The sequence below is a fragment of the Pseudochaenichthys georgianus genome, chromosome 15, assembly GCF_902827115.2.
Source record: "Pseudochaenichthys georgianus chromosome 15, fPseGeo1.2, whole genome shotgun sequence".
NCBI classification, from domain to species: domain Eukaryota; kingdom Metazoa; phylum Chordata; class Actinopteri; order Perciformes; family Channichthyidae; genus Pseudochaenichthys; species Pseudochaenichthys georgianus.
The window spans coordinates 15,097,940-15,122,921 of NC_047517.1; the positions used below are offsets into that span (position 1 = coordinate 15,097,940).

At 42.2% G+C, this 24,982-nt stretch overlaps 1 protein-coding gene across 1 annotated transcript in view; it reads right to left on the reverse strand.

Annotated features, from left to right (window-relative positions):
* cdh23 (cadherin-related 23) overlaps nt 1-24,982 on the reverse strand; it is a 243,773-nt gene that overhangs the window by 198,514 nt on the left and 20,277 nt on the right. The window contains exon 3 of the mRNA XM_034100803.1: nt 24,433-24,507. Coding sequence (XP_033956694.1) covers nt 24,433-24,507 — 75 coding nt within the window. The remainder of the gene's footprint in view (nt 1-24,432; nt 24,508-24,982) is intronic.

Genomic DNA, 24,982 nt, shown 5'->3' on the forward strand with positions numbered 1-24,982 from the left:
ATCCCCGCTAGATCGATAGGAGTCGCGCGTGTTGGACGGGACGAGGCCCTGCCTTCGGGCCTCAGGCTGGACAAGGAAAGAGGCTGGAGGCCAAAGTCCTGTTTATTATGGTGGTGACATCTCTGGACCTCTCGTTCATCTCAGCGCTGATTCAGTGGGACAGCCACTGTCAGGACTGCAATTTCACGCATGTTGTGAATTATAGCTTGTAATTTTATGGTGCACAGAGGCTCAATGGGTTTATGGGCCATGTGCCATCTACCGAAAGGCACAACAAATAGCAAAAGATGAAGCTGGAGACAAAGCAGAAAGATGAGTGACGGTGGAGGACAGGGCAGAGGGAATCTTGATCTTTACCTGCTTTGTATAAATACTTGATGAAGTGTCTTGACTCTTGAGTCATGGCCAGTGAGCCTCAGGGTTACGGTCATCCAATCATGAGGCTGATGAGTCAGTATGATGCCACTCATGTTACCCCACTGTCTATGCACTGACAAAGAGAGCCTTCAAACACATCAGCAACACCGAGATGAAGCCATGCAGCCTCGCATCAATCACTGGCGTCAACAATTCAGACAGGCAAACACTGACTTCATCTCACTGGCAGCGTGAGCTCATTCAGTACACTGTCTGTATTGTGTTCCTTACTTTATAGTGCAGCATTTTTCACTTTATGGATTACCATGTTAAGAGGAATTGAAAAGTACTCTCCGTGGACAGAAACTGTAATGGAAAGCCCTCGCATCTGTCACACAGATTTGAGAGATATGATTATGAGAGTGTGACTCTGAGATACACTGTTGTATACTTTTCAGCATCAGATCAGGTGTGGGATAACGGGGAGAGGGCTACAGGGGGGCACTTATAACAGCATACTGCTAATTGACTGTGCACCATTATGACAACATGGGTCTGTTTCTGCACTATTGCAGAAAGTGAGTATGAGTCTCTTTAAAGTCCAGCACTCCAAGATCTCTATGGTCATGAACTGGGAGGGAATATAGCCCACTCATGCAGTAATACCACTTTTGATAAAATGAGAAAGAAGAATATAGATTTGAAAAGTTGAGCACTTTAACTGTTGTCCAAATTCCACTGGTTTCTAAATGTGTTTTGATATCCTAGTAAGGGGTTATTTTGTCTAATTGCCACAACAACAAAACATGGATGGTTACATACTACGTTATTTGCAAGAAAATGTATCACTACTTTACGGACATTTTATTCAAATTCATATTATCTGCAGTCTTCCAGTGACAATTTTGTAAAATCATTCAAAATGATCGCCTTAAAATGTACTATATCATTTGGTTTTATTTGATTTGGGTTGTGATTTATACTATGCTTTACAAACAGTCAAACCGGGTGGACAGAAGTTGCACATTTGACGACAGACAACACAAATGTTAAGAAACAAGATGGGTGTGAACTTAACAATGCCGTTAATGACTGAATTGTCTAACTATACGCTGCCTATTTGTTTTGTTATGATATGTTAGAATAGCACTTTTATACCAAAAGCCTGCATTCACACCACTGTATGCCACCCCCCCACCCTGTGTTAGTCAATCTGGCTCATATGAAGCACTTTCAGGTCACTTGACACAATGTTTGTTAAAAGGATGAGACTGAAACGTCTCATCCTTTTAAGAAACCTCTTGGGGGCACATGCATTATCTTGCACCCTCACCTCCAGTCAAACGGTAAATTAAACTACCTTCTCTGTCTTCCGAAATAAGATGGAGGAGTAGAAATTAACTCATCACCGCTTTCCCTGCCAGCGGTGCCGTGTGCAGCGTTAATGTCTAGAGATTGGGGCTCCTTCTGGGAAGCCAGTTGGTGGTGGAAATAAACTGTGGCCAGAAACTGAGTGCTTGGACCTCTATTACCATACAAAGAGAGGTGTATTTGTTCAGGGGGCATCTTAAATAGCGGAAGAGAGGATGCATTCAGACTACGTTTATTTCCCTGTAGGATGGAGACAGCCATGGAGAGCAACAGTAAAGTGTTTCCCCCAGGGAGGTCAATTAGACAGCTAGCAATAAAAAAAGATGGAAAGAAAGCAAAAGCTCACGGATTATGTTTGCATGCCTTTGTGCCATGAATAAACAAATGCAACACAAACTGCGGCGGATTTTTACAATTCACTTATCAAAGAAAGGGTGTGAATTACAACTGTTGCCGTTGAAAAAGAGGTTATATTTGTAAATATAAAGGACTCATTTATTTCACATAATTCCTTTAATAGCTACTTTGAAACAAGACATTTACCAAATTCGATTTTCATTTCCTCTCATTTACCCTTTCTATATTTCACTGGCCTTCTCTTTGTTGTGTGTGTGTGTGTGTGTGTGTGTGTGTGTGTGTGTGTGTGTGTGTGTGTGTGTGTGTGTGTGTGTGTGTGTGTGTGTGTGTGTGTGTGTGTGTGTGTGTGTGTGTGTGTGTGTGTGTACACGAGCATGTGTGTTTGTGTCATCAATAACGGTGATGGGAAAGAGAGCCGAAGACAAATAGTGCCTGGAGTCTGGCTTTAAGTGACTCCTGTGTTTCAACAACACACACCACAAGAGTCCTTGGGAGGCCATGTATTAATCCAACAGATTTATGACTAAATCTGTCACGGATGGGAGGAGAACCCTCTGCCTTTACTTCAGCCATTCCTGAGAGAAATACACACCTCCCAGACATACATCCTGTGTGTGTGTGTGTGTGTGTGTGTGTGTGTGTGTGTGTGTGTGTGTGTGTGTGTGTGTGTGTGTGTGTGTGTGTGTGTGTGTGTGTGTGTGTGTGTGTGTGTGTGTGTGTGTGTGTGTGTGTGTGTGTGTGTGTGTGTGTGTGTGTGTGTGTGTGTGTGTGTGCGTATAGAGCGTTACAATGAACAGACTGTATACCCCACAAAGACCACCTACACATTTGTAAGTTTAAAATATGTAATAGATGAAGGCAACAACAGGCACACACTGATGATGTAGATGTAATGTGGCATAGATTTTAATTTATGAAGAAAAGCAAGTAACTTGTTTGTGAGCTCACTGGCCTCACTGTAGAATACTCTACTTGTGCATGGCTGTCTTCAATAGAAACGACCCTACGGCTCATGGTTATATTTACAAAGCCAGAAGGAACGAGATGTTGTAAACAAAACGTTTTTGAAGAAAAATGAAAGACCTCACTGTGCTTTTAGCTTGTGAAGAAATATACACAATCTATGACTTCAGGAGCAGCAGTAGCTCAGTCTGTAGGGACTTGGCTTGGGAACAGAAGGGTTGCTGGTTCAAGTCCCGATCGGACCAAATACAGAGTGTGGACTGTTCACTTACAGCTACTGGCTTGTCCTTGAGCAAGTCACCGAATACCAAACTGCTCCCTGGCGTCACTTCGTTCTGACACCCCTGATCTGAAGCGTGTGTTCATGTGTGCGTTTTGACCAATGTGTGTAATGTAACTGATTTTCGGGGATTACAACATTTAAGTCCATCTTAATTTGTTCTCCTAGGAAGGAGGAGACACTACACTTTTCCTATCAGGCGTCACAATTATGAATTGGTCAGAAACTACCGTTGAATAACTTAGAAAAAAGTATATTTTAATGGGAAAGTATGAAAGTGAGTATAGAAGGAGAACATGTATAAATGTTAGTCTTGCAGCACTGACAATATGGTACATTTGGAATCACTCTGCTGTCTACATACATATGGATCAATCTTTTGCAGCACATACTATGAGCGCTGTTTAGTCCAAAGGGAACCGAGGAGGAAGATGTGTATGCTTGCATGTGTGGCCTAGGAATAGCTTTCTAATACAGCCAAATGGTGAAATGAAGAGAACACTTACTGACAAGGCTGTGACTAACCAATCACATAGCGAAAGTCAGAGGACAGTGAGGGACATTAGTGGACAGTCATCCTACGCATTGGTGAGGAGAAGACCTGTCACTGCACATTCATACGCAGCCGCGCTCACTCTCCGATCACGCAGGAATGCTCTTTCCTCTTTGCAAATCTTCGATTCCGTCCTATCACTGTATTGCTGTTCCTCCCGCCCTCTCTCTCTGTGGCGTTTGCCATCCACTCGTCACGCTCCGTCCTGCTTGTGGAGGCCAGACAGAGGGACACAGGCAGCGCTGATAGGAGTGGACAGGGGGCTGTGTGCTGCTGAGGCTTCAGGAGTGACGGCTGAGCCTGGCTGGCCTGTCACAAAGGCAAACGCCGCCGCAAACACGCACGCATCCACCCCAAACCGCACCAATCCTGCCAACATGCCAAAACGTCCGTCAAGGCTGGCACTTTGAAACGCCTGCCCAATTCTTTCCTTCTCTTTCTGTCTTGCTCTTTTCAACGTGTTTCGCTAGTACCTCCATTTTTAATTCCATTCTTATTCTGTTATTTGCCTCTCTGGTTCACCCTCCCTACACCCCCTCTCTCCAGCACTGGCCCTCCGCTGACCTCACAGGGCTGACTATTACCTGAGAATAAGCTAAATCATGGTCGGGTAATGGAACATGCCACCTTCATTGTGAGGCAACACACACAAACCCACACACACACTTAAGTGGAAACAAAAGCCTCTCTCTTTTGGCCTTTCCCCCTTTTCTCTCCAGTTTACATGTTTATCGCTTGGCCCGAGTATTTCTGAAATAAAGGGCTGATGTTGTTTCTGTCGGCCCTGCGGATGGAGATGGAGATGTTGGGGAATGTCAGGCGCTGAGGTCAAGAATGAGGCTGTGGCAACTCAGAGATAACCTCCAGCCCTGGCTGTCGTTGTAAGGGACAGTTGGAAATATTGCCTCAGATAAAAACAAAGGCTCCTTCTCTTGACAAACATAGCTGTAACAAAAATGTGAATTGGAGAATCAGCAGTGGTGTCCCTGTTGTGGACAAGAAAGACATTTTAACTGTACGTCTGTAACTCTCACCAACTTTGGTACATTTTACTCAGACCAACTACAAGTGGGGTTACATCAAACGCAGTAAAACCTCCCACAAAGCTCTCAAAATATGTGCTTTGAAAATTCATAAAACACTGCTTATAAATTAAAAAGGCTGTATGTACGGCGTTACTTCATTTCTAGTGATAATATTACAGCTACCAATCAGACCATATTTATCACCCTCACTGAACACAAGACAGCAGACTCAAAGGTTCTATTTAATAGCCAAGGATTATAGCTACTGGGCAATGTCAGTGCTTGTACATTTTTATTACATCAATAAAACTATGAGCCGACTAGTCAGTACACTAAAACAGTGATAAGAGAAAAAAGAAATACACATTTTGCATGTGAAGAACAGTGAACTATGGATGTAAAAGAAGAACCAAAAACATGGAAATAATAAATGTCTGCTATAAGTGAAACCTCTTATTGTCTCTCTCTTTTGTTATTTTGAAACCTTCTTAGATTCTAGTGTGATGAAAAATTGCTTGAAGCAGACTTTGTTTTCTCTTTGTAGTTGCTGAGATAAAACAGAAATGTTAAAAACAATACAAACATGACAAAGTGTCCAGTGCAGTCTCTATCAAAAAATGGAGCATGCATTGAGTTTTACAAACACCCTGACCAGCATGAGATGTCTTGTCCAGCCCCAAGTCCTGCCAGGAATTGTCTCCAAGAGATCATGACTTCACATATAGTTATCACTGTTAAAGCAACACTTGCAAGAGATTTTGAAATGATCCACTCACTTCATGTGATCCAAATGAGGTGATTGTACATCCACATACTGTATACCTGATTTTATTTTGGTCAGAGCATTTGATTTATGGTTTGCCGTGGGGATGTTAAAAGAAAAAGAGAATTTCATCCAATATTGAAAAAAGCTTCTTAAACAAATCACCGTCCCTAGCAACAATAGGCTGTGCTAAATGTGCATTATGCTTACATAGAAAACAGTTTGTCATTGTTCTTTAGCAGTGCTTTGTTCCTGCGGCAGTGTAGTCAGGTGTATTTCTTATCTCTGCTTTTTCGGCAAGTGACAAACACAAACAAAACACTGGCCAGCTTGGATTTATTTGAATTGATAGGAAAACACCTGTGATGAAGCATGGCAGTTCTCAAGAAGCAGATGCTGCCATCTTAAACCAGCACACTAACTGCTCATACAACACAACATGGTTGGTACAATCTATTATGATATACTGTGGCAAATTGTTGAACGTTTGTGAAATGTTCCTCAAATGACATTCAGAATTTGAATCAAAGCTGACTTGCCACCTAAGGTGTGGTGTCTTCAGATCCACTACTAGACAAATATCGCCTCTACTTTACTTCCTGTTCCTTTTTTATAGATGACTTAGTGGTGGCATGCAGGCTTGGTGATCTCCACTGGATGATATCTGTGATAGGGTTTTTCTCAGTCCCAGTCCATAAAGGGCAACAGTTGTGCAATTACACTGTGTCCAGAGGCCTCACTAGCATGTCTGATCTTAGTCTGGGGCAGCTCATCTCAGTGTATCTGAGCGACTGGCCAGGCCAGGCCAAGGCCAGCTGGACTTTATCTATATTGGCAGAGTCACTGTTGCATCCCCATCTTCCTCATCTCTCTCTCGCTCTCTTATGTCCATCTGCTGCGAAGCCCCTCTCACCCTCATCTCCCCCTCTGCCAATATCTATTCCCATCTCTTCATGTGTGCATCACTTCCACAGCTTCTGCCAGCGCCCTTCCAGATCATCCTGCTTCTTTCCTTGCACCTGTCCTTTTCTCACTCACTCCTTTAACCTTTCCTGCTATAGTCCCGTCATCTTTTCCACCTTTCTTTCAATTCTCCTGCCCTTACTCTGTCCCTCTTTCAATTCATTATCCCATTTCCTTCCCTCACATTTGCATATACACGTTTCAGATCTCAGGAGTGATCCACTATTTCCAATGGGCAAGATGAATGAGTTGCAGCGGTCTAAGGTGAGAAATAGAGGGAAAGAAAGACAGGACAGGCGGGGCGGTCACTGTCCAAAAAGCGTGGCTGATAATGTGCTCAAGATGACCAGCAGAGGACTGCAATGCAGACATGCCAGGGTCTGAAGTGTGTGTGAGACAGAAAGAGAGAAAGGGGGACTGAGTTAAAGTGGATGGTGTGTGTGTGTGTGGTGTGTGTGTGTGTGTGGTGTGTGTGTGTGTGTGTGTGTGTGTGTGTGTGTGTGTGTGTGTGTGTGTGTGTGTGTGTGTGTGTGTGTGTGTGTGTGTGTGTGTGTGTGTGTGTGTGTGTGTGTGTGTGTGTTTGCTCAGATTGTTTGTTCCGCCTCTGCCTAAACCTGATGTCCAGCTTCTACCATTACAGCTTTTGTTCATCCCGTAACACGCCACACTTGTGTTTATGGATTATAAATGAACTCATTATCTGAAGCGCTCATTAGCTGCGGGTCCTAATTAGCCAAAATTAATATTGTTTCCTGATAAAGACATTAGCACTGGAAAATTGGCAATTGACCTCCTTGGCCAATCTGGAGAGAGGGACATAGTGACAGGGGGAGCATAAAAAAGACAGAAGAGGTGAGTGGAATAGCTGAGCTATTACAGCTGCTCTGGTTGATCAGTTCCTCCGCCCATCTTTTTTGCATTGTCCTGCACAAAGTCTCCCTCCACCCACCAAAACGCAGCTCTTTAAGCAGACAACATGCTGCATTCTCATCACCATCGCCAGACAGCCATGACAGGTTTGGGTGGGAAATAAGTGGTCCAGGCATGATACAAGCAGCAAGGTATTTTGCATGATAATTGTGTGAGTTTGTGAGAATGTTATTTCAAGAATCAGTGGAAGATATGTAGCCAGGAAAACATCGTTTCTCATAGGCACAATGTCTGACAGCAGAAAAGCCTGGGATTTGTTATCAAGTGGAACGAGAAAGAGACAAAGAACAAGAATGTGTGCACGGTAGAGAAAAAGAGAGGATGAGAAGACGACCGACAAGACTGTCTGCTTAAAAAAAAAGAAGATCTGCGCTTCTAAGAAGGCCTGTTAAATGTCAAACACCTTCTCGGCTGTGAGATAAGAGAGAGGAGTTCAATTATACCGTGCTCTCTCTATCCCACTAGTGTGGGCATAAACTCATGTGAATATACACACAACTCACACAGACATATGCATATGACATATGCCTTCTGGGCCTATCACTGTTCCTGGCACATATTTCCATATCAAAAGATAGTAAGTGCAAACTCTAAATTGACAACGAATGTATCCGTGCTCAAAAGGCTAGTTTCCATCCATCCATCCATCCATCCATCTTCTCCCGCTTATCCGTGGTCGGGTCGCGGGGGTAGCAGTTCCCCTGGCGACATCAACCAGCTCTGACTGGGGGGTCCCAAGGCGCTCCCAGGCCAGCGAAGAGATATAATCCCTCCACCTGGTCCTAGGTCTACCCCTTGGTCTCTTCCCAGCTGGACGTGCCTGGAACACCTCCCTAGGGAGGCGCCCAGGTGGCATCCTTACTAGGTGCCCGAACCACCTCAACTGGCTCCTTTCGACGCGAAGGAGGAGCGGCTCAACTCCGAGTCCCCTCCCGGATGACTGAACTTCTCACCTTATCCCTAAGGGAGACACCAGCCACCCTGCGGAGAAAACCCATCTCGGGCCGCTTGTATCCGCAATCTCGTTCATGGACCCATCCTTCATGACCATAGGTGAGGGTAGGAACGAACATGGCCCGGTAGACAGAGAGCTTTGCCTTCTGGCTCAGCTCTCTGAGCCAGAAGCTCTCCCTGTCATACGCCTTCTCCAAGTCTACAAAACACATGTAGACCGGATAAGCGTACTTCCAGGCCCCCTCCAGGATCCTTGCGAGAGTAAAAAAGCTGATCCGTCGTTCCACGACCAGGACGGAATCCGCATTGTTCCTCCTCAATCTGAGGTTCGACAATCGGCCTAGTTTCATCACCTCAAAATGCACAGTGGCATACAGAAGCATAATGAGAGCGTAACCAGGGGTTGCAGAGAGAGAGTAATAAGTGAGGCGGGATCAATCTCCACCAGTGGAGAAGACAATACATCAACACACCAGTAAACAAAAGCAGGCAGATTCGAGCCAGAGACCGGCCTGTAAATGGAGGACAAAGAGAGCAAGCACCCACTTGTCAATTAATCCTATCTGGCACCAGCACGCTGGCCTTTATGAGAACAAATGTCAGCTTTCAAGACAAGGACGATATAACCTTTCCTCATAGAATGCACACCAGCCTCAGACGACCAACATTGACATTACCCTCCACACATCGAATATAAGCTGATCCAGCATGTCATCCAAATGATCATTTAGCAAAGGTGCTTTCCTGGAACTGATTAGAATGTTATGGTCACTTAAAGGGGTCCTATTCATGTTGGGGTGTTCCCTTTCCTGTAGAGTGTTATGCTTTGTGTGCCTGTACTGTAAATGGCCTGCGAAGGTTAACATTTAATTTCTCTCCCACACATTCCCCCCCTGGAAGCTCTAACACATTGTAAGTGATAGGCTAAGGGGCGGGACAATCGCTAAACAGGTTGACCAATCACAACAGAGCCAGCCAGTTAACCAATCAGAGCAGACTGGGCTCTGGTTTCAGACAGAGGGTGAAAAGAGGTGCTGCAGCACAGGCAGTCTGAGAAAAATAAAAGCACTTTTTTTAACATTGCCAACATGTCCACAGCAGGGGCACAAAGCACAATTATGAAACCTGAAAAAGAGCAAAATAATAATAATACATTAAAAAACACTGTTCACTTTCCGCCACAAGATAAAGCTTAGCACGTGCTTAATAAAAAAATAAAACATGTTCATCTCGTCTGGCTCCTGGTCTAAAGGTCCTTATACACCGAGCCGATTTTGGCGTCGATAGATGTCGGGCCGTCGATGAGCGTCGTGTTGCCCTACTCAGATTGGTGTGTACTGCACCGTCGTGTCTTTTAGGCTGTGCCGACACCTTCCGCCGCCGATTCGACATGTTGAATCGGTACGCTGTCGGTCAAATAAATCACTCTGATTGGCTGTTCAGCTAGCGAATCAGCGCATGAAGCGATACGGAAGTGAGGGACCCAAACAAACTATTAAGAAGGCACATCTGAGATTTCATTTACCTCCAGCGCTTGACACAGGTTTGGGAAAGCCCCATGAGCTTCTCGCTGTAGAGTGAAAATGGAACGCACACGCTATTTGTTGTTTGTTTATATCACGCTGTCTGTTCTTCTTCTCTCGGTTGTCTGTCTTCCGGTTGTTGCCTCTTTTGAATGACGAATACACACTACCGACGCCTGCTGGTAAGGAGAGTTATTGCCACTCACGCATGCGCAATTCGTACGTGCAACTTGGCCGTCAGCTGAAGTCTTTGCGGTGTGTTCCAGTGCGAAACATGGCCAAGACGCAGGCAACGTGAGGCGACGTGAGGCGACGCGAGGCGACGCGAGGCGAGGCGACGTGAGGCGACGCGAGGCGACGTGAGGCGACGTGAGGCGACGTTCCGTGGGGACGTGTTCTTTGGTGTTCTTTGGTGTCAGTTTGGTGTGTAAGGGAGCTTTAGACATATCGAACTTGTATTAAATGAGAAGCTATTGCTAACAACAACAGGGGGTGAGAATATGGTGTTTAAAGGACTCTAAACAGGCTATTCTCTCAGCAGGAAGTCATTTTCAAAGTCATAATTAGAACAGTATGCACGCCACAGAAACAATATGTTTTAAACTTTCAAATCTTCTGTGGTGTGCTGTATTTCTAAACATTCAGATTTTTTATATTAGGAGCTTTTCCTCTGTTATTTTTTTCTTAATTCCTCACCTTTGAATTGGAAAATTGCTCTTTTTGTATGCACAAAACACCCTGACCTGACATAAAAAGCAGCAACATATTTTTGCTCGAGACACGACACTAACTGCCACATGCGTGTTCAAAAGGGCACAGAGAAAGATACAAAAATGCAAACAGATACATTTACACAAACACATATGCAAGCAACACACACACACACACACACACACACACACACACACACACACCACACACACACACACACACACACCACACACACACACACCACACACACACACACACACACACACACACACACACAACACACACACACACACACACACACACACACACACACACACACACACACACACACACACACACACACACACACACACACACACACACACACACGTATGCACACGCCGCCCTCACTCCGACAGCCTCCCTGCAAGGCAGAGGTGGTCGCTGATGTGAAACATCAATTTCCAGGTTAGCTTGCTCTGCGTGGCTCAGGCAGGTATCAGCCATGACCCACCTGGGCTAGATAAGCAGCTGCAAGACGCTGATCTGCCTCCCAGCAATGCACCTCTCAGTAATGAAGAATGGAGTGCACACACACACTAACACACATTAGTAAACAAATACTAAAACAATGAATTATGAGGAAATAACGGAAAAATTGCAGTAAAATATTTTTTATATTTCCAAGTCTTGTGGAGTTTGAAAATCTCTAGTTAGGGACAAATACACTAAAACACAGGTACACAATGCATACGTACTGCTCTGGTAAGGGTTCATCCTTCCAATACTTTAATTATTCAACCTGCTGCTAAGTTTAAACTGGGTATACTGTAAACCAGAGGCGATCCAAATAGGCACACAGACACACACACAAACTTGTAAACAAACTAAACACAGTGGCGACGTTGATAATTTGGGGTAATAAAAAAAAAAAAGATAACTACCCCCATCAAAAAAAATGTGGTGCTCACTATGATGATTCAGCATGCTCTATTTCTCTCTGTGTCTCTCACTCAGAGACTTTATTTGAGTCAAAGAAAATGTTGGAGCCTAAAGTGGTGTTAGCTAATGTGAGCCAGTGTGTGTAAGCCTGTCCTCAGTTGGTCAGGTAATCTATCCGCCCTCCATCACAGTGACGGCTGTCAGCTCAGAGCCGGGCGCCTCGGCCGCGCTGCTCAAGCTGGTGTCCTGCCACGTTCCCACAGACAATTTCAATTTACTTTTACAACCCAGAGAAATAGCACACACACAGCCTGAAGCTATTCAACAGCTTCGTTGTCTCTATCTCTTCTCACTCTGTTTGGTCATTACACAGGAAACCCGAAGAGCCTAAGCCACACCACACAGACAACAGTCTCATGATCTTTAATGGAGATGCAGATAGATCAGTGTTAAGTGTCTATGATTGCACCCCTGAAGAAATACTTCTCACATTAGATGTTGGACCAAGCAACTTAAACGTTATACTAACATAACATATCCTACAGGTGTTTAAAAAGAAGGACCTACAATAAATAAACACCTAAAAAACAGTAAACTGACTCCAGTCTGTCGAGTGTGAAGTTGCGAGGTCATGGTTCAGTGTGCCCTCCCCTTTCTTTCAGCTGTAATTCACACCAGAAGTGACACGTACAGTAAGAGCTACTTTAGTGTCCAATCGTTCAGATCTCTGTCCCAGCCGTCACCTTTCAGCTGCTCAGGTGCTGGACGCCAACAACCAGCCAAACTGTCCTCCAATCGAGCTGCCAAGTTCACAGACCAGGCACACTGAGTTTGGATTAATTGTTGTAAATAGTTATCATTACAAACGTGTATACTTAAATATCAGAATAAACATATACTTTTGTTGCATAAGGAATGGGTTTGAGATCACATGTAGGCATGTCAGGATTATGGAGTGTATAAATGTATTGATTGGCTTGTTTGAATAACAACCGACTGCTACATCGAAAATGTTCAAGAAAAAACACATATATGGAATGTTTTTAAGACTTAAAAGTAAACTTTGTGTTCATCTTTATTTATAGAGCACTTATAACAAGTACGTCAGAAAGAAAGAAAATAACAAACACAGCTATACTGTAAAGGAATAAAAGTACTCATCAATTGAAAAATGGCAGAACCCATAAACAGAATAAATAATAGGGTGATCCGTAGTAATCCTTAACTATTGAGGAACAGTAACTCTAAGTACTATCATGTTAATGCAACACTAAAGCCACCAAGAGCATTTCTACAATGTGGGTTTGCTACTTTTATTTGAGAAGGAATCTGGAAGATCTGTTTGGTATAAAGTGTCTCAAAACAACTTACTCTATAAATGTTGCTATAAAAGTATATCTGAACAAACTTTTGCTGCTCTTTTTGTCAGCTGTTGGATAATGCTTTCCTTTTTTTACACCACACCAACATCATACATGGAAACATTGCATAATTACACCCTGGATAATATCAAAAATAAACATGTTCTCCAATATCTACTTCACGCTCCAACATGTACCATGGACCCAGACATGGGCCTCTCCAGTGGTTCATTCCAAATGCTTGAGCTATCCATTGGCTTCTTAAACCCACAAATGATCTATCCAAGCCATTATGTCTCTGTGTTATATTTCCATATTGTATGTGTCCTTAGGCAAGTTAACTAAATTCATTTGACACTAGGATAAATCAAATGCAAATCAAGACATTGTGAATGTCAGTTACGAAAAGTATGACATTTTGTTTTTCTTGTTAGTAACTCGAGTTGGCTTTGTTTTGAAATTTCTCAAAAATGCATGTATCATTTGTTTGCTACACTATCACAGAATATGCAACACATTTTTGTTGAAATAAATGTTTTTTGTGGTGCAGGCAGACAAGCAAGACTAAAAGTCAGCAAGCAAGGGAAAAAAGGTTACGGAAAAGTGGTGAAATTAAAATATGCATGGGCTGCTTAGCATTCGTGGAAACTCAGGAGCAATGTGCAATGAGAGGCCAGAGTGTTTGCATGAGCCGTAATAACACTAACACATCACGTGCTGGGTAAGTGCAGACAATATAGCCAGCACAGGCGCCATGATGGATGGTGTGTTTGCAGACACCACTGAACCGCGGACCCCATTATTTCCTGGGGGAGGAAGGGGGAGCAAAGCAGTACGGGGAGAGATAAGGGATGATTGACTAAACCAAAACAGAGGTCCCTCTTGGATGGCAGTGTGCTGGAATTATTGGGAAGCCACTGTGGGAGTCAATGCAACAGCTCAATGACAGCAGAGAGCTGTCACAGGAAGTAAGAAGATCAAGTGTATCCCTTTCCTAAATTGGAGGTAAGGGAGGGACACTTCATGTGGGGAGGAAAACTTCCAGTCATTAAGAATATCTCCTGGACATGTTGGGGACTCATCTCCTGCTGAGAACAGGTGGTTCTAACCCCAACAGGGAGGAATGCTTCACTTCTGCAGCTGCTACTGTAGATAGGATTTATAAAACTAAGACACAGAGAGACACAGCCACTCTCACTCTGATGCACATCCGCCAACTCATAAAACAGTGACAGACCCAACAGCAGTTGTCCAGCAATGCAGGAGAGACACACACATCACATTCCAATTTGGTCCAAATGAGGCCCGAAAGCTGGAGCATAAAAAGACCTCTGCGCTGCCCTTTTAGTAGTCAGACAGTCACACGTATCTAGAGCTAAGAGACGGATGGATACCAGCTAGGGATGTCCCGATCACCTTTTTTTGCTCCCGATCCGATTCCGATCATTTGGTTTTGACAATCTGCCGATACCGATTTTTCCCGATCCGATCTTTATGCAATGCATTAAGAGAAAAAAAAGGTAACAGATAACGGCTGGTCATCCAACGCGATGAATTCAGCTATCTTGGCTGTTATTGTGTTCTTTTCACTGTTCTGGGGCAGTTTCTCTTTCCTTTTGAAAGTCTCTGGAAGTGTCGGTTGTTTCAGTGCCGTTACCTGAGTGGCCGTTGTGTACTCGTCGTGTTGAATGTAGCTCTGTTCTTTCCACCACGCGGAACCTCCGCCTTGCAAACATTGCATCTGGCTGTTACACTGCCTTCGCTTTCAATTTTATAATACTTCCAAACTCCTGACATTTGCTCTGTCCCGACTCCCGAGTCACCAGCTGAACGTAGCCTCTCGTTAGCTTACTGCTACTATTAGACACTGCGCCCACTCTGTTGCCAGATTTCAGAGAAATAAGCAACCAGGTCTATGAAAACAAGCCCAAAGAAAGCAACACATACATGATGTTGTGTAATTTTAAACCAAAACTAAGTCCTCAGGATGAATTTAAGACGTGAACATGGTCATTTTTGTTTTGTAACATTAAATTAAAAAAAAAAAATTATAAAAAAGAATCCCGATCCCCGATTTTTTGCTCCGATTCCCGATCACGTGATCGGATCGGGACATCTCTAATACCAGCCAACATCTCCAAAGAACATATTCTACTCCCAGAGGAACTGACACCGCCTTCTTCTCCTGACAATTTCCTGATTTGCCTTTCGATTAAGCATTAGCCTTATTTTTTTATTTCTCTTTTTATGCTTCTGTTTCTGCTCTAGACTATCTGGTCTGTAGAGTAAAAGGACTGTCAAAATATTCTCCGATGTCTTGTAGTAATCTGCAAGACAAGATGCCAGCGTAGTGAGGTAATTTCAGAATTATAAAGTAAATTATAATTAAGGGTTTACACCGATTTAGAATATGTTACACTACTTCTTACGGAGAAATGCAAGCAGATTACATATTTTGGAACAAAATCAACATAATGAGAACAAGCATGATACTCAGCCACATACAGTAGTTGTTGCTACGTAAAGATTATTGGTAATTCATGTATATTACTACATATATATCGGAGGAGCAGGTGTTATGTTCATCAACTTTAAATAATGGCCAAGTAGTTTAAGTTCAGATATAACATTTACTTAACTGTATTTAACTACAGCACATGTTTATAAAGTACATTTTTAATTTACCAAAAAAACAAATGTTAATCTTCCTAAACATGTTTGTTTGTGGTCCATGAGAGTTGAAAGCCTCTGGCAACATTTGTAAGATAGGACCCTGAATGTTGGTTTCCAAAACACTTCCTAATGTAGGTGCATTACTGGCAACAATTAAAACTGTTGTTGTGGACAAGACAGTTATGAATTGTGGGAACATTAAGCTCTGAATACTGCTCAGTAACAGTTTGAGGTTAAGAGTGCATCACTTTATTGGGTTGTTTTTAAACATTAATTTGAGGGGATCGGTTCACTGTGCATGGATGTACTTTTGCAGGAACAGCCTGTTCACAGTCTCAGTGGAAGACATTCACACACTCCCAATCCCGGTAAAGGTCTCATCCGTTTGTCACCGAGATGCACAACTGGAGTACTTCAGGTTCTCATTTGCACCTGCAATATTTGCAAAATGTCAGTTTGTTGTTTTCACAAAGGACATTCTGCAAAGAGCTCCACACTAGTGAACATATCTTAGAGCCCCATGGTGCTGTGTACATCAGCTGGTCAGTCAGTGATTTGCACATAGAGCAGGCAACACTCTCTCTAATCATTTGATCAGCAGCCAGAGCCCTATCTCCAGTGTCACTCAAAGGGAGTCGAATATGGATTTCCCAATATCAAGACACAAAGATTCTTGAGCAAGGATAAAGCTTAAGCCTCGCAGAAGCATTCAAATTATTCCTGTAGTCTTTAGCATTTCATTACAAACAGTACTGTCTGCTTCCAAATTGTTTGTTTTACTGGTGGACAAATATATTCTTACAGCCTTAATGTCAGGTAAAATGCATTGGACTTATCCTTTAAACAGGTTGCAATTCGAACACTTCTTCATCAGTCACATATTTAGTCAAAGGATAACTTAAGAATGTGTTGTCATATAACACATTGAGAATTGAGAGGTCTGTGAGTTACAGCCTAAAAATATCTATTCTGCATTTCTGAGGCAATTCTGCTACAGATGTTAGATAGAGCTTCTAAATTAGAAAGCTTTTGTCCAATCAGGATCAAGGAGCATTCACACTCCAACAGCGTCAATAGCAGTGGCGAGCCGTCAGGGCCCTCTAGGCCCTCTGTGATGGCCTAAGATATTCTACAAAATAATATTTAAAAACATTAAAACAAATTATATTTTTTTTAATATATTTTTTTAGTTATATTTTTCATTAGTTTTACCAAAATAACTTGATTTAATTGTATTTAAAATAACATTTCCAAAGAAATAAATCCTTCGAATCTGCCTATTCAGTTTATGTTGGAATGTGAAGGGTTAAATGAAAGAAGCTCGTCTCTGCGAGAGAGGAGCTGTTGGACGTCCAGGCGGTCCAGCTATTCTTTCACACACAGTGACGTCACGAGCTACCCACAATGCAACGCGCGCCATATATATATATATAAATACGCCATTTTCCTGGAGGTGCTAATATACTGGAGGTGCTAATATAAACAGCTAGCTAACGTAGCCAGGCAGAGCGCACTAGTTTTTTTTTCTGAATTAACGACCGAAGAAATCGCTGCATGTCTTCGTATTACATCTCTGGACTTGAGGGGTGTGCTCTAGGTCGTTACCAGCGTAAACTAGAGCTGTGTGGGTTGTCCGATTGCCCTTACAGACTGCCTGCAGATGTATGGAAAAACGACTCTCGACAGTGGCCTTCGGTCGATTTTGGCAGCATCTACGTCTATCTTCTGGAAACACCAGGTGAATACCCCACTTGTCACAATAATATTATCATGCCAATGCATATATGTGGTATTTTAGAGTTGACTATATTGATTAAGGCAGTAGACTATGATATTCTGCTTGCACCTCGCGTGAAATGGCGGATACCGGAAGTACGGTGTCGCCCTCGGCCCAAAACCCATATGTGTGTGTGAAAGAATGAATTCACAGAGGGCCCCGCTATAGTAACTGAACCAGAGTAATGTCAAATGACAGTACAATTGACCAATCATATCTTCCCTCTAAATGGGTGGGTGTTATTATCGCAGACTTTATGACAAGTTCCGCCCGCTGTGAAACTTTTCTTGTTTCCATAGCAACAACAACTTCCTGTCAACAGCGTTAACTCACCTTCAAAATAAAAGCATGCCAAATTACACTTAAGACATACAACTGCAACGAAAGTAACAAACACAATGCAATATCCTTTTCAATTTCAAAGAACACAAATAGGGTTATTTACAGGTGTTTTGTGTGGTAGAGGGTCGCTTTCATTGATGCGTTTTGCACCCCGGGCCGTTGTTTTGATATTCGGCTGAAGTATACGCTGTGACGTAATAACTCGAGGGAAGGGGTGGGGGTCAGAGGGCCTAGGTATAAAAGTCACGGCTCGCCACTGGTCAATATACAGCTGGCAATAGTTATAAATACTGCTTTGTTTATGAGTGCAGCTAACAAAGTCAATATAGTCAATCAGAAGGCTGCGAAAGAGAGAGTGTGTCCGGAGGAGGGAATGTTGACAAGCCATAGTTAATGTAGAGTGCGCTCAGCAGCTGACAGTGGGGAATTGGCTGGGGAGAGTACACAGACATTATCAACACGTTTAGGGGAAGGCTTTAATAAGTTGCTCCTTGGGGCTACTTCCTGCTCCTTAATTATTATTGAATTAGGAATGCCACAAAGCTAATTAAAAGTGCAAGGTATTTACTGTGGCAGCAGAAGAATGAAAGGGAGTAGAGGAGCAAATGAAATGGAAAAAAAGGGATAAAGCTGAGATGGAAGCTGGGTATTTGAATTGTTTTAAATGCATTATAATGCTGGAACATAAAGCTACAATTATATATTCTTGCTGCACGACATTCTTTTATTGAACGACAAGGAATACAAGTGTGCCGATGAATGTGAACGAGTCACAATGAATGAAGTGAAGTGGTTGTTTTAAAATAATTGAGGGTCTCTTTTTCTTCGAATGTAATGAAATGCCAGAATCTTCTCTCCTGTTCTACTCTCTGGGGCTTCTTACTTCCTCTGCAACAACAATTGAATACAATCACCAATGCCGTATAAATGAAGTGTTTTAATACTGGTATACTAAGCCAAACTTTTAAATGTAATCAGACAGAGATGCCTTATGCTCGATTGGCACAAACTGCAAGTGTAACACATGCACCAAAAAAGTGAATGCTGAGCACAGAATTATTTATACGAATCAGTTTCGATCAAACCTCTCCAATATATATAAATGTGGACATTTCAGTGTGTGGACCAGCACATCAGAAGTCTAGGTTGCTCAGGAGAAAATGGATACTGTGCAACAAAGGTGAAAAGACACAAAGCAGACATTTTTTGGAAAAGGTACAGAAAGCTATAATATTTATTCCCTCTTTCTTTCAGATAAACATTTGATATACATATATATTCAGTTACCTTGAATTTGAGAGTATCCTGGTTTTAATTATTTGTACCTATTTATTTTATAACTATTTTGATATCATTTAGTGTTATTACTTCTGTTAATTATCCCTATTTAATATAAACTAATGGTTTTATTTAAATGTAGTAGCTAAGCTATATATTCTAATTTTGGGAAACAGGACTCTGTATTTGAAATGTTATTTCAGATTCTTAAATAAAATGAAAGAAAACTTATCACATTACTTCTATACAAATATAGTTATAACATATTCAACATAGTATCAAACAATCAATAATCAATCAGTTCTTTGCTCTCAACTTGTGAAGAGGAAAAGATGCGCAAGTTCTTGTCCTACCACCGTTGTGGGTAACTGTAATAGTTCTCTTCCTTTAGATAGGTCGATGGGTAGCTCGCCAGACAAGGGTATCATATAAGAGGCAATGCTCTTGGGGAAAAGTAGCAAAGTCGGTCAATCTACATCAAAAGTTGTCCAAATAACTACAATCAAAATCTACAGTGCTAATGCTACTGAGTCATCGTCCCAAAAGGATTAACAGTGCATCTCACTTCCGGGTAGACGGGCAGACATGGGGCGGGTCTAAACTTTGATTGGCTTAGCCTTGCTTTACAACCACTTTAGATGGACAGGGGATTTATCTAATCACACTCATTTAAATGTTTTCATGAAGAATTGTCTAAATCATGTTGTCCTAAATTGCATATTGTGAATCTATAATATATTGTTTATATTTTAGTTTCAAATAATTTATATTGTTTGTGTATGTAGTGCTAAGCCTTAAAATAAAGTTGACATTTTAGTCAGTGTTATTTCTCAGTGTCTTAGTAACCGGGGGTTACACAAGACTAACACAAACCATCCCAGCAGAGCGTGGACGTTTCATATATTGAACAAATGTTGTGTTCTTTCCACAAGTTAATTACTCAGTAGAGAGCTTAATCTGCTGAATCAGGGCAAAGTGGATTAGGAGATGAGAGCGTTTAATCAAAGTGTTCTCTCCGTCTAATTACACATCCCATTTCCTGACACAACACACACACACTGTTATCTGCCACTGGATTTAAACATCAGTGCCTGTCTTTAGCTGCCCCCCCAAGAGTGAGTGATCCTGCCGCCTGCATGTGATGAAATGATGGAAACATTAACACATGCATGCATACTCACACTCAAGGGACACACACATACATGCAGAGAATGAACACCATGATATACTCGTTTTATACATATTGAAATAAATAATCTGAGGCTTTGTGGTTTCACTGCAGTGTAGAGCAGAACTCTAATGGAAACTAATCGCACATCACAGGCATCACTTATACCAGTGAGGATTAAAGATTCCTCTTGGGTTTAGTCTCATCCGTGTATCAACTTTAGATGTTGTGTTTGCCTGCATGAAAGACGATGAGAGCTGCACTGGAGTGGTGGAAATAGCAGTAAGAGTGTCAGAGGTGAGAGTTCACACATAGTGAGGGACTTCTCGCATTGCGTTACAGGTCCCCACCGGACATACTGGCCTATGATTGGGGGAGAAAAGCAGGTGTCTTTGAGTTTCCTGAAAAGCGCTATACAAGCCTCATGTATTATTATTATTAGTCTTTGATCAAGTATCCATAGTGCTTGGATATGTTCCCTGATCACTCTTATAAGAAATAATGAGAATGCATTACGACTCAGAAGCTAAAGGGGAATTACGGATATATTCAAAGTAAATATATGTATTTCCTATGGTCTTAGACAGTCATTAATATAAGTAAAAATAAACATGCCTCATAATCAATTTTAATCACATGCATTCACATGACAGGAAGTAAAACAGCTCTTCGCAATTTTGTTTCTATAGATGGAGAGAGCCGTGCCGCTACAACACCGCTAAGCGCACCACTCGAATTGTCGTCAAAGTTCACATTATTTCAACTTTGACCTCGTTACCACTGACCTTTTGACGCGCAACCAATCAGATAACAGCTGTATGTGGCAGAGCAAGCTAGCAGGGGAGGTAACCATAGAAACAAAACTTAACCTGTTAAACGTTAAACCCCAAGGTCCCTGCCGGCACTGTGTCTCAGGGGATCTTAATATTTAAGAACCTATTAATGTGTTATACCAGATTAACGGAAATAATCTCAGCTAACTGACGATACAAACCATTTTTACCAAAACAAAACACAAGTCTGATAAGAAGCATCTAAATTACCCCTTAGCGAAAAATGCTAACTGACATTGGCAGAGAACTCAAGATAAAAGTACCCTTATTACTTATCGTAGCTGCACATACAAAACATCCGATTAAAGCTGAGGTTCCACAGATTATTTAGGTATATAGTATCATCACTGAGTGATCCGAACTCGCGACAGGGGAAGCAAACACAGACATCACAACACGTACCTTTACGGAGCTTCTAGGGAGATCGTCTCACCGTAGCTGTCAATCTGATCAAAAGACGTGTTCAATGGCATTAAAACGAGAAAAAACGTGGCTGAATCGGTTAATCCATAGGTTTTTAACGTCTCTGTATACAAAAATTATTTCATTTATAATCCATAATTCCATTTTTATGTAAAAATCGCAGAGCAAAAGTTAGCTGCTAATGGTAGCCACTAGAGTGGCTGCTGCTTCCGGTCTTGGCTATGCAGCAGTCTAACACACACATATTACCAAATAAGGACTAGATGGGAGTTCCCCTCGATTCCATTGGCTCTGACGGTCAGAAAGAGATGTCACATGTCAAAATCCAGCAAGGGGGGCCAGAGATATGGAAAATCCACCCAAATGGCCCCAGAAGAGTTTTTTTTGTGCTAAATCTGTCTAAAAAAGGTCAAATATCACTTGTTTTGCATCAATCTTGATACAACGCAATGCCCAACCCTGCGGTGAGCAAAGAAAAAAAAAAGAAATCACGTGAATGCCGCTCAACTCACCTTCCTGCTGAAAAGCTAAGCTGATGAATAGCACCCACGGAGACCATGATAATTGGACTGTGCCATTCTCATGAAAACCATTGGGGGGTTAACAGGAGCTACTTTTCTTTTATACGAGAAATGTATTCTCTCCCCTGCACTTTACTCCGGGCTGGCCAACATGATTATAAAATCATGCAGTTGGGAGAGGAAGTACGAACCTCTTGGTCAAAGGAGTACTTTTTTTAAGTCATCTGTTAATTAAGTCAGGCTTTTGTTACCCCTCCTAAAGACTGACTAACTGTAACTAATTTAATAAAATCCTTATTTTTTCTCAAACTTTCCCTGCTATCCAAGTTTTATTTGCACCCACGTCCTTAGCAATTAAAGTCTTGAACTTCTCCATAGACAATTAATTAGGAAATATGTAATGGATGACACTGAGATCACCCAGGGGAATGATCCTTGTGTGCATGTGTCAGTCAATTAGTTCTTACACACACTGGCTCTTGGTGTCATCTCATACAACCTGCTCACATGAACCCTGCACCGTTACATCATAGCCAAGACTAAGCCAAACAACTTCCACGGTAACTGATCCTGACCAATCAGAGTGGCTGTGGAAACCTGATCACTGGGCTCTCGAGTCATGCCGTTTGGCAGGTGCTCATTTATGTTCAGCAAATGTGTGGTACCATAATGGTCTAATGAAGTACTGTATAGAGGAATGCATGTCGTTTTGAATATGATTAAACCACCCCCATTGTGCCCTGAAAGCACAATTTTGTATTCTTTGCACGGATTGTGCAAAGAATACAAAATTGCACTGAACCTTGAGATGAGAAAATATGTATTTTCAATCTACTGTTTATTCAAATCAAGGGTAAAAGCGGTGTCAGCATTGAAATTGCTGCCGGGCTACTCTATTAATCCAGCATGCTGGAGGATAAGTAATCTTGAAGTTTTTGTGAAGAAACATGTAGGTGTTTGTAGTGAAAATAATCTAAAGCTATTCACTATCATGTCACATCCTCTACTCACAGAACACACACGCAAACATTGCGGCTCGATCGGGTGTCGCTGTGGATCAGAGAGCCTCCCAGACGAGGACATCTGCTGAGCTAATAAACAATAATTTTGACAAATTGTTACGGTCCGATCACTCAGCCACCCTCATAATCGCACCACTGAAAAAGCCATCAGATGCTGAGTAAGGACATGACTGACAGCTCTCTGGGCCAGTGGAAGGCCTTTCTGGACTGAAGCCCAGCTGCCTGATGATAGGACACAAAGATTCATAGCCAGAGGGCAACCTGGATAGAGTGGTTAGGGAAATTAGCAACGCCACCCACCAACACATGCATGTCATTTGATGGTTGGAACTCAAGCTGACTAGATAAAGAGATGTCCTTCTGCCAGGGGCTGTTTAGTACCGTTGGACAACATGTCAAACTAGGCAACTATGAGGGCAATGGTGATGATGAAGGATGCTGTAACCTCTTCTGGCTGCAGTACAAAACACACAGCTAAGATGATGATGATGGTTGTGTGAAGCTGAAGGTGGTTGTGACTGGGATAGTGTCAATGATGGAGGCTTGGCAGTGTATTTGAACTTTCGTGAACCTGGAACATTTTTGATAAAGCCATAATAGGTTGTCTGTGCCTGAGCCAAGCAACTCTGAGGGTGTAGACAGGGATAAACTCCATGACTCAGACTCACAGTTCTGACAGACCGGCTGAGTGTAAAAGGTCATGTGATAAAAAACAAACTTCGAGAAAAATCAATCCAATATAAAGGATTTTAATTCCAAGCCACTGACAACCTGAGAGATGATGAAAAGCCAGACATCTTCAAATTGCCTTGTCAATCACGGCAACCAACAAAAATGACAAAAATAAATAAATACCAAGGGGGAATAGTAGATCCAGGGGGAATCTATTACAACCGTGTTCCTATTGTAACCCAAACAGCAGTGCGACATAACCTGTAAGCAAGTTTATGAAAGTAATAGATGTCAAATTCTATGATATCATAGATGACAAACTCTTGCAGCAAGACATCAAAAACCAGCTGTATATTTATAAAGAATTCACTCAGATGACCACACACACACACACACACACACACACACACACACACACACACACACACACACACACACACACACACACACACACACACACACACACACACACACACACACAGAGGACATCCATTGTCATCACTGTGTGTTTTTCAAGACATCTCTCTTTCCTTGTTGTTTTCACTTTCTCAATTGATATTCAAGAGGGATACAAGGACAGACCATTTCTGTGCAGTAAACAAAGCAATCCACAAAGACAGCTTTACTTTACTTCCTTGAACACAAGGTAGGTGCAGCAAATACAACATGCTGGCACTCCATAGAGACTCACCGACTGGCGTATCTTCATAGATGAGTAGGTAGGTCGAGAAGAAGTAGTTCAGGAAGCGTGGTGGCTGGTTGGAGCCTGGGATAAAGAGAGGCAAGAATGGTGATTAAAATTATGTTCGAGGACTAATAATTGAGGTTATTGCTTTCATAATAATATTCAAGTGAAACAGTTCGATTTTCATGTAAATAATCTCTACTTTGTCAAATGTATGTCCATTGATTCAAAGTATAGCATGATAGCTTACTCTTACTTACTATCCTGAGAGCTTTTACAAATGTTGGTTTTGCTCTTTCACATTCTCAGAAGCAGCAGCAGCAGCAGTTTGAGTTATATGATACAGTAGAGCTGTGTACTCTAGCAGCATTTGTCAAGTGATCTTTAGGAAGTATAGGAGAAAAAAACTCTACTCCAATGAACACCTAAACTGAAAAATACACTGATGCTGCTGCCACTGCAGACAGCCTTGTTCTTTTGTTTCATACAGACAGTTTCCATACTGCTTCCCAGGGAACGCGTGCCCCCCCCCCCCACACTCTACCAGGAGGCTGTA